Source organism: Aegilops tauschii, chromosome 4 (genome assembly GCF_002575655.3).
Source record: "Aegilops tauschii subsp. strangulata cultivar AL8/78 chromosome 4, Aet v6.0, whole genome shotgun sequence".
Taxonomy (NCBI): Eukaryota; Viridiplantae; Streptophyta; class Magnoliopsida; order Poales; family Poaceae; genus Aegilops; species Aegilops tauschii.
The window spans coordinates 110,728,851-110,738,975 of record NC_053038.3 but is presented as its reverse complement, the minus strand read 5'-3'; the positions used below and the strand labels follow the sequence as shown (position 1 = coordinate 110,738,975).

At 43.7% G+C, this 10,125-nt stretch overlaps 1 protein-coding gene across 4 annotated transcripts; it reads left to right on the top strand.

The window, feature by feature from the left end:
- Nucleotides 1–835: 835 nt before the first annotated feature.
- On the top strand, nt 836–3,778 carry LOC109748953 (protein FAR1-RELATED SEQUENCE 5). Of its 4 annotated transcripts, none has more exons than XM_040386801.3 (5): nt 836–1,082; nt 1,167–1,421; nt 1,869–2,489; nt 2,599–2,886; nt 2,972–3,778. In XM_040386801.3, the coding sequence occupies exons 3-5, from the start codon at nt 2,373–2,375 to the stop codon at nt 3,632–3,634; spliced, it is 1,068 nt and encodes a 355-aa protein (XP_040242735.1). In that variant the 5' UTR covers nt 836–1,082; nt 1,167–1,421; nt 1,869–2,372; the 3' UTR covers nt 3,635–3,778. The 4 variants fall into 3 exon arrangements, with proteins under 4 accessions (XP_040242735.1, XP_073352477.1, XP_073352476.1 ...); XM_073496375.1 differs by having other exon boundaries at nt 2,599–2,891; XM_073496374.1 differs by having other exon boundaries at nt 1,167–2,489.
- Nucleotides 3,779–10,125: the final 6,347 nt, after the last annotated feature.

Genomic DNA, 10,125 nt, shown 5'->3' with positions numbered 1-10,125 from the left:
TTGGTGTGTTTGCAGATGTGGTTCTTCTGATCTACCTTTTTTTTCATTCGCGACCGATGTTTTTCTGGTGCGATGAACCTTTGGGGCTATAGCACGACGACTTTTTGACTATCAACAACAACAAGATTTGCCCAGCTCCAGTGAGGGAGGGGCGATTACGATAATACATCATTAACTCGCTCGAGTGCTTGTACTCGTTGCTAGGTGGTCCATGAACATGGTTTAAATTTTTGTTACCTCTAAGGATATTTGTTCCGATGTTAAAAATTATTAATAGATCTAAGGACTTTCGACAAAAAAGTAAATCACTAACTTATCAAACTGTAGGAAACAATATAAAATTATCTCTTGCTATCATTAGAGCATGAAAAATCGAAACACATAGATGTCAGTTGATCATTGTTATGAAAAAATATATCTATATAATCAGAAAACACATGATAGGATGTTAGAAATATGGAAATAAAATCAATCAAACATCATATTCTAAGTATTTATCGGGCAATCTCCTGAAAAGTAGCCACTACTCGAGTGCGTCGATTTGGAGCTCGGGCTCAGCTGCACCTATAATCTACGTCGTCCGTCCGTGTCTTGGGATGTGAACAATTACAGCTGGCGGGGCCTGTGCGATCCGCGTTAAATGGAGAAAACCCCCGAATACGGTAGGAAACAGGAGTGAAGGAGTGGGGCCGGCCCGTCTCGGCCGGACGGACGTTGTGGGGGCACGGAGTGGGCCGTGGACCAGGAACGTCGGTTTCTTACTAGGCCGTGGACCAGGACGTTAGCTCTCGCATTCTGGGCCTGGATCGGATAAGGAGTCCAAAACGAGGTTGGCTTCTGAGCCGTCTGTCGGCCGGCAGGGGCGCACGCGTGTGCTGAATAAAACGAAAGAGAACACAAGAAAAACTATCCTCTTACCGTGGTTCCTTCTAGAGGCCCCCCGCCGCCGTGGAAACCCAAAAGGGGATAGAGTTCGCCGAGGCCGCTGTAGCGGGTGGCGGCGCCACCGCGTGTGCTCCACCGTAAAGCTACTCACGGATGGTCGCAGAAGGAATGGAGTTCCTACTGGATGCGGTTGACAGGTTCGTGACCTTGCAGATCTAAGCTGAATTTCTAACTGGGTACAGAACTTATCTTATGCCGGACATTCGCCGTTGTCTACTCAGGTTCCCGGTGCGGGAGGAGTTTGCTGACAGTCTTGACAACCCAGATCCGGTCCCGCTCGCGTACCTTCTGGAGAAGGGCGGTGCAAATCCGGAGTTTGGACGGGGAGAAGACCACTCTGGGATTGCTGATATCCTGTGCGACGGTGTGCTAACTGACGCCCAAGGGGGTGCCCATCAACGACGTGTTGAGTCTCCGACGAGGTCGGCCCAATCGACGGGCAGGGTTAATCCAGAGGCCCCAGGCTGGACCAAAAGGTGAGTCTCAAAACTGCAGCCATTCAGTACATTTCTCTGCTTTCAGCTGTTAGAACAGTAACATGTTAGACAGTGATACGACGTTGGTATGACTCTGCTATATTTTACATAATTAGTAAACTATAATTTGGTACACCTATCGTACTGGAACTGATAAGTAAGCGAGGAAATGAATGTTTCATGAGTATTACCTTCCGTGTGATTGTTCTGAAGAAATAACAGCAAAGATGTGCAGTACGTGGGGGTGGAGGGGTAAGAATGAGGGACGGTGTTGCTTGTGCGATATGCTTCCGAATTAATACATAGAAAAATGCTAGTTCATGTTAGGGAGATCCTGTGGACTGATTTTTTGGGCGAACAATTTGTGCTTGCATGGATTTGGAGAGTCGCTATTTGTTTCTGAATTTGTAGACTGGAATACATTGTATTTTTTTTAATCCCTCGCAGGCTTCGTTCTTGGAAGTGCGCCACCTGACCGTGTGCCATGTCCATCAAGAATGAGCGCTCTAGAGCTGTCGATAAGGAAATATGCTGAGCAACCTAACAAGAGCGTGGTGCGACCTGAGCTAGGGCTTAGTTTCGATTCGCTAGGAGAGGCGTATGATTTCTACAACTTATATTCATGGGAAATTGGATTTGGGATAAAATATGGGAAAAGCAGGCTGAACGCCGAGAGAACAAAAAGCATGCAGGAGATAGTATGCGGTTGCTCGGTGAGTGTCTGTTTGCTTGTATGTATAATAAGAAGCGGCAGTGTACTGGTTGGTGTTCCAACCTGAAGTTGATGAATTTGAATCAGCTTGGGGGGCACTGCTGGACAAGTACAACTTGAGGTCTCATAGCTATATGACACAAATATATGAGACAAGGAAAAAATGGGCAAAGCCATATTTCAGGGGTGTGTTCTGTGCGAAGATGACAAGTACCCAGTGAAGTGAGAGCGCAAACCACATGCTGAAATCTTACATGCCGCCTGCGAGCCGAATGCATGTTTTCGTCCGGCAATACACGAGACTTCAATTTGACCGGGAACGCGACGAAAGCTACGAGGAAAAGAGGACCATGATTGTAAGTAGTTTTCTGCCATTACAAATCTTTTTGCTATGAATTTGCTGCTGCTTGATAGATTGTGCTCGTGGAATGACTAATACCGCCTGGAAAATTTCCTTGTTGGCAGGGAGGCGCCGTCCGGCGGACTAACCTTGCGATTGAGCGGCACGCCAGCAAAATATATACCAGGAATATGTTTGAGGAATTTGGCCGGCTGCTTTTAGAAGGGACGGCATACAACGTCACTGAAGTTGAGAGGATGAAGAAATACATCACAACACACAATAATGCAGCGAAGAGAGAGAAGTGGAGCAGAGTGGAATATGAGGTGACCATCAACGATGACAAATCAATATTCACGTGCGAGTGTGGTCAGTTTGAACACACAAGGATGCTTTGCTGCCATGCCTTAAGGGTGAGGTGGGTCGACATATTGTTGTGCAAGAATTGAGTTAGGGGGGAGAACATCGGCAATTAACATTTAACATTTGATGCTGTAGGTGATGGAGATTCTACATTTGGACGAGATTCCGAAGCACCATATCCTTAAACGGTGGACAAGAGACGCAAGGGATATACTCCCAGATCACCTGGTTCAGTACCAGAAGGACAAAGCACATAATTTGTCTTTCACATGCAGACACGCGAGGCTATACTTTAAGGCCATGGAGGTAGTGCGAATGGGGGACGCAAGCACTGCATGCTATGAGCACATGCATGCCGGCCTGGATTCTCTTCTACGTTCTGGAGCACCTCTGGCGGTCACAAGGGACGGTTTGGCTTTCGAGGATTGTCTCATTCAAAATGGAAATGGCTGTCAGGCTGCGAATGGCGAGCCTGCTTTGGTTGATCATGGAGCTGAACCATGCCACAGTGTTGCGAATTCTGTAAATGTGAATGCCCTGCAGTGCCTCGAGGCGCCAGACAAGCGTAGAGGTGCTGGCAGGCCGACGAACTGTAGGGAGAAGGCCCCGTACGAAGGGCTGAGTAAGAGAACCAGGTTCTGCAGCATTTGCTGCCGTGAGGGCCACAAGAGGACCACATGCCCAGAGAGAGGGGATGCGCCAAAGAAGCCGCGGAAACCCGGCAGATGCAAGAACTGCAGCATAGAAGGGCATCGGCGGGATACATGCAAGAGACCTCTTAGGTTTGCCGAGAGCTGAGTTGTGCATTTTTGGATTGCATCGGTTGAGGGTACCTGTTTCCTTTGAGGCTAAACATACAGTCTGCACCTGTTGAGCGTTGCTTGCGCATTGCATCCAGTTTTCTTTAATAATGTGTGCTGATAAAAAACTTTTTACGACTGAGGAACTTTGTGGCTATATGTGTTGGCGAACGTAGTAATTTCAAAAAATTTCCTACGCACACGCAAGATCATGGTGATGCATAGCAACGAGAGGGGAGAGTGTTGTCCACGTACCCTCGTAGACCGACAGTGGAAGCGTTATCACAACGCGGTTGATGTAGTCGTACGTCTTCACGATCCGACCGATCAAGTACCGAACGTACGGCACCTCCGAGTTCTACACACGTTCAGCTCAATGACGTCCCTCGAACTCCGATCCAGCCGAGTGTTGAGGGAGAGTTTCGTCAGCACGACGGCGTGGTGACGATGATGATGTTCCACCGACGCAGGGCTTCGCCTAAGCTCCGCAACGGTATTATCGAGGTGTAATATGATGGAGGGGGGCACCGCACACGGCTAAAAGATCTCAAGGATCAATTGTTGTGTCTCTGGGGTGCCCCCCTGCCCCCGTATATAAAGGAGCAAGGGAGGAGGAGGCCGGCCCTAGGAGGGGGCGCACCAAGTGTGGAGTCCTACTAGGACTCCCTAGTCCTAGTAGGATTCCACCTTCCATATGGAATAGGAAAAGAGGAAGGGAAAAAGAGAAGGAAGGAAGGGGGCGCCCCCCTTCCCTAGTCCAATTCGGACCAGACCAAGGGGAGGGGTGCGGCCACCCTTGAGGCCCTTTTTCTTCTTTCCCGTATGGCCCAATAAGGCCCAATACGTATTCCCGTAACTCTCCGGTACTCCGAAAAATACCCGAATCACTCGGAACCTTTCCGAAGTCCGAATATAGTCGTCCAATATATCGATCTTTACGTCTCGGCCATTTCGAGACTCCTCGTCATGTCTCCGATCTCATCTGTGACTCCGAACTCCTTCGGTACATCAAAACTCAATAAAATTGTCATCGTAACGTTAAGCGTGCGGACCCTACGGGTTCGAGAACTATGTAGACATGACCGAGACACGTCTTCGGTCAATAACCAATAGCGGGACCTGGATGCCCATATTGGCTCCCACATATTCTACGAAGATCTTTATCTGTCAGACCGCATAACAACATACGTTGTTCCCTTTGTCACCGGTATGTTACTTGCCCGAGATTTGATCGTCGGTATCTCGATACCTAGTTCAATCTCGTTACCGGCAAGTCTCTTTACTCGTTCCGTAACACATCATCCCGCAACTAACTCATTAGTCACAATGCTTGCAAGGCTTATAGTGATGTGCATTACCGAGTGGGCCCAGAGATACCTCTCCGACAATTGGAGTGACAAATCCTAATCTCGAAATACGCCAACCCAACAAGTACCTTTGGAGACACCTGTAGAGCACTTTTATAATCACCCATTTACGTTGTGACGTTTGGTAGCACACAAAGTGTTCCTCCGGTAAACGGGAGTTGCATAATCTCATAGTCATAGGAACATGTATAAGTCATGAAGAAAGCAATAGCAACATACTAAACGATCGAGTGCTAAGCTAACGGAATGGGTCAAGTCAATCACGTCATTCTTCTAATGAGGTGATCTCGTTAATCGAATGACAACTTATGTCTATGGCTAGGAAACATAACCATCTTTGATTAACGAGCTAGTCAAGTAGAGGCATACTAGTGACACTCTGTTTGTCTATGTATTCACACATGTATTATGTTTCCGGTTAATACAATTCTAGCATGAATAATAAACATTTATCATGATATAAGGAAATAAATAATAACTTTATTATTGCCTCTAGGGCATATTTCCTTCAATATGTAATGATATGAACCTGTATCGCCGATCATGTAAGAATGTTTTATTGCTGTGTGAACATTTGAATTTAACTGCACGTCAGGGTGGCACAGATATACTAGTAGTGGGCCATCTAATGTCTATCTGTGCCCGGACGATGTTAGCTCAGATAAGATGACGAGCCATCGCTCGTCAATCTGTTCCGCAACGGCGTTGCAGCTAGCCGTGACAATAAATGCAGTTGGTAAACCCGAACGCCAGCCCCATATACGACCAAGAAATACATAAAGACGCACAAATCATGATGCGAACCAACGCTGTAGATATCGGGATCATCTGAGCCCGAGCTCAGAAACAGATTTTCGCCACTACTCACTCTATTTCAAAGTACATTACATATTAGTTTGTCTTAAGTCAAAATTTATAAAGTTTGATCAAGTTTATTAAAAATATATCAACATCCACTATATAAAATCAAATTAATCAGATCCATCATCAAATATATATTCATATTGTATTTTTGGTATTGTTGATACATTTTTTTCTTTAAACTTAGTCAAAATGACAAGGTTTGACTTATGACAAAACTACTTGTAATGTATTGAAATGAAGGAGGTATTGTGTATCCTAATTAATGCATACTTATCAATAACTTTTCAAGATTTAAGAGGCAAGTTAGTATGTAGTTAAAGCTAAATTTGGAAGGATGTAGTTGGGCACATAGTTGAGGTTGTTTCGTTTCGCAAAAGTCATTTCCTTTGTGCTCTACCGTCTTGAACTATTTCCTTTAGTCGACATGACAGATTTAGTGTCACGTATTAATATTGATAGGTGATAGGATATAAAGTGACTTTGGGAGAGGTTGTAAACCGTCGCGCGAGTTCAGCTCCATGAAATGCCATACAAAAAAGAGACAAGAAAAAGATGTAGGTGAAACTTGAGAGGGAAAATCCAGGACCCTAGCTTTTCATTTTCCAGATTCTTCTATTTGGTAGATCAAGACAACACAACTTGCATGTGTCTACTCTTTCGTGATGAATTGTTGAGTAATGTTTGCGTGTGAGGCATCACATCAACCTTTTGTTCTACTGCATGGCTGGATGGTTGTTAGACTAAGAGTATCAAGTAAGTAATGTCATTTTCAAAAAGGAAATAAAAGGGCATGGTTTTACACTATAGATTCATTTTTTTCCGTTGTCGTGTGTCCTTTGTTAATTGTATCACTCTATTTTATTTCATTTTATTTTAAAGATTATTGCTGACCACGCTTGTCATGTGTTAATTGTCTCGCTCTTTATGTTGCGCAGGGGCGAAGTCAGGATTTAGATATAGGCGGGTGGGGAGGGGGGGCTAATATAAGCTAACAAAAAAAACAAGTACGAAAAAATAATTAATATTCCGCTTCAACGTTATAAAAACCCCATTACGTTTTTGCTGACTTAAAGTTATCGCTGCAATTTGCAATAAGATAACAAAATATTAAAGATTTCATCATAAGAGATGTTAGCTGCTAATTTTTTTTCGATGTAGATGATCGTGAGTTGCTAAACAAATGTAGACCATAATGCAATCTGAAGCAAGTCATCTCACATTCTACTTTGAGAAATCAAAGCATCGTGGTTAACAAATAAATTATTTTTTATGATGTTTGGCGACGTTTTTCTCTTCATAACTGCTGAATTACAAGTCTCGGAATTAGCATCAGATATCTTATAACCAAAAGAGTTAAAATCTAGTAATTTACAAGCTTGACACGCACAAGGTGAGAATTGGGAAAGATTAGCAGTAGTAGACAGTAATAGGTTGTGCTAAGGAGAGATTAGCAGTAGTAAACAGTAATTGGTTGTGCTAAACCTTGGCTAGAGAACAAGTACATGAAAGCATATAGGCAGATCGCCCGCCCGTGCAGCGGTGCAAGCAAGGCAAGAGGCAAGCAGGGGCGCATGGTGGCTGTACTTAACGCTAATCACATTCACAGTTTGAACTTTAATCCGGGAGAGCAGCCGCGCTTGACGTCGCCTATGAGTGAGTGGGCTTCCTCGTGAGCCTTTCCTTTTTCCTTTTCTGATTTTTAGAGAGACAGGGGCCAAGTAATCACCTATGTTTTCATGGTTGCATCTAGGGAGCTCCGCAAATGGCATTTTTCGCGCTCTCAACCGCCGTCATGTGTCGCATGCTAGGGTTCTTCCTAAGGATTTTTTTTTATTTTCCTATATGCGATTTTTTAATTTTAGTTTTTTTGGCTTTTCGGCTTTCGTCCGATTTTCCATAGATTTTGGAGAGAGAGAAATTGCATGAAAAATTGTTTGCTTCTACAGGAGACATAGATTTGCTTTTCATATTTGCTTCCGTGAGAGGCACATGCCTATGCCTCTTGGAAAAGAAGAAAAAAAATGTGTTTTTTCTTTCATGAGAGGCACTCGGAAAAGGGGAAAAACATGGTTTCTGGTTTCTTTCTTTTTTCTTTCCTGAGAGGCATAAATTTTTTTCTCGTGGAGGAACAAATTTGCTACCGCGAGAGACACAATTGTGCCTCTCAGGAAAGAAAAAAAGAGTCTTTTTTTGCTTTCATGGGGGCACATATTTGCTTCTCGTGGAAGCACAAATTTGCTTCCACAAGGCAAAAAACACATTTTTTTCCTTCCGCGAGAGGCACATATTAACTTCTCATGGAGGCACAGATTTGTTGAAAGAAGAAAAAATGAAACAAAATCATGCTTCTGGCTCGAGTTTTTATTCTTTTGGTTTTTTCATAAAAGATGTTCGCCAAAACCTATTAACATATGATCATGTTTCAAAGATCTCGACGCGAGAAATCCAACAGTGAAAACGTCTGGAGATTTTAACGCACGGTTAAAGATATAAAACATTTGAATAAACAAATCTATGAAAAAAAAGAACTCTCAGGTTGCGACAAGTGGCGTACATGCAGCATGTCACTTGTCAACCCCTGAGAAAGTGAGTGACCTTTGCAAGGGGTATCCCTTAATTAGTTATCTCAAATCTATTTATCGCACAGATCGGTTACAAGGTTCTGGCACCGGGTAGGTCCACTGTGACATAAAACCCATCAAAGGCCGAAGCCCGTATTCTTTATGGAGTAAAATGCATTGTTGGTCATTAAACTTGTCGCGTACGCTCACTTTGATCACTGTACTTAAGAATACAGTCAATACGGCCACTATATACGTGTTAAGATGATTATACGGTCACTGCAGATCGTATAGCTCCGTATGAATCCATTTTGATCGGTCAAATAATCCACATGGCTAGCTCATTTTCTCTCTCTCATGTGGGTCCTACCTGTCAGTGAGTGGAAGAAGAAATACATTTTGATCGGTCAAATAATCCATATGGCTAGCTCATTTTCTCTCTCTCATGTGGGTCCTACCTGTCAGTGAGTGGAAGAAGAAATAGAGCCAAAATAAAATCACGGGCGAGTGGGGAAACAGTACATTTTAGAGTCTCTGCTGCAATCACGTGGCAGCCATTGAGTGCATTTTTTTTTGCGGGCGAGCCATTGGGATTTACCGCAAAATCATAATCGTTTCAACTTTTTTTTTGAGAACCCATAATCGTTTCATGTAGTTTCAGTGGTTGGTCCTTTTTGGGATTTAAAGTAGTGTTGGCAGTACTCTGTACTCGTACTCATACATAGGGTTCACTGTCAAGATTGCATTAGCACTTAAATTTCTTTTGTTCAGTGTAGACGTACCTACTATTCTTTGAACATTCAGACTGCATACGTTGGAAACAAACCACAAGGCAAGGAAAAAAAATCCCAATGGCTGAATGTTTACAATCTGAATGTTACAATCATAATCATAATCCCGAAAGGCCCAACCACTGAAGCCACATGAAACAATTATGATTTAAATTCTAATACTCCCCCGTAAAAAAGAAAAACAAACAATCAACGGTTGTTACGTGAATTCAGTAACGATATACAAGTACATATTCCTCTAAGAAATCACAATGTGATGCTGGTGCAGCTGGTAAGCCTGGTCGCAGATAAACGGGAGGTCTATGGTTTGAATCCCCACCCTGTGCAAATTTTTTATTTTTCCCTCCACTTCTTTCTTCCACCCATTGACATGTAGGGCCCGCATGACAGAGAAAGAAAACGAGCTAATGAGGCGCCAAGTGGTTTGGTTGACCGGTCAAAGTGGATGCATACAGAGCTATACGATCTGCCAGTGACCATATAAACACCTCAACACGTATATAGTGACCGTATTGACCGTATTCTTAAGTACAGTGACCAATGTGAGTGTAATCGACAAGTTTAATGACCATCGGTGCATTTTACTCTTCTTTATGCTCTAAGACCATACAGTAACATGGGGGTATCATCAGTAGACGTGGGCACCCGCACGGAGAACTTCCTCACACGGTTCACAAAGAGAAGGGCATATCATCATAAGGATGAACTTCACTTGGTTTACTCACGAGACCAATGGGCATGAGCATCAATGAAGACGTCCACTAAAGCATTGAAGCCTGATGTTATAATAGACAATTAAAAGTGTTTGTTACCATTAGTAGTGGGCACACGTAATGTAGCTACGTCGTAAGCCCACGGGATATAGCATATACTCTATGTAAGCCTCTCCTGGCGCTGGGTTACAAG

What these genes read in the sequence shown, in the direction of transcription:
- LOC109748953 (XM_040386801.3), top strand. Translation starts at nt 2,373, where the DNA reads ATGCTGAAATCTTACATGCCGCCTGCGAGCCGAATGCATGTTTTCGTC. An exon ending in AGGAAAAGAGGACCATGATT is followed by an intron (nt 2,490 to 2,598) that starts GTAAGTAGTTTT and finishes CCTTGTTGGCAG; the next exon opens with GGAGGCGCCGTCCGGCGGAC. An exon ending in TTTGCTGCCATGCCTTAAGG is followed by an intron (nt 2,887 to 2,971) that starts GTGAGGTGGGTC and finishes TTGATGCTGTAG; the next exon opens with GTGATGGAGATTCTACATTT.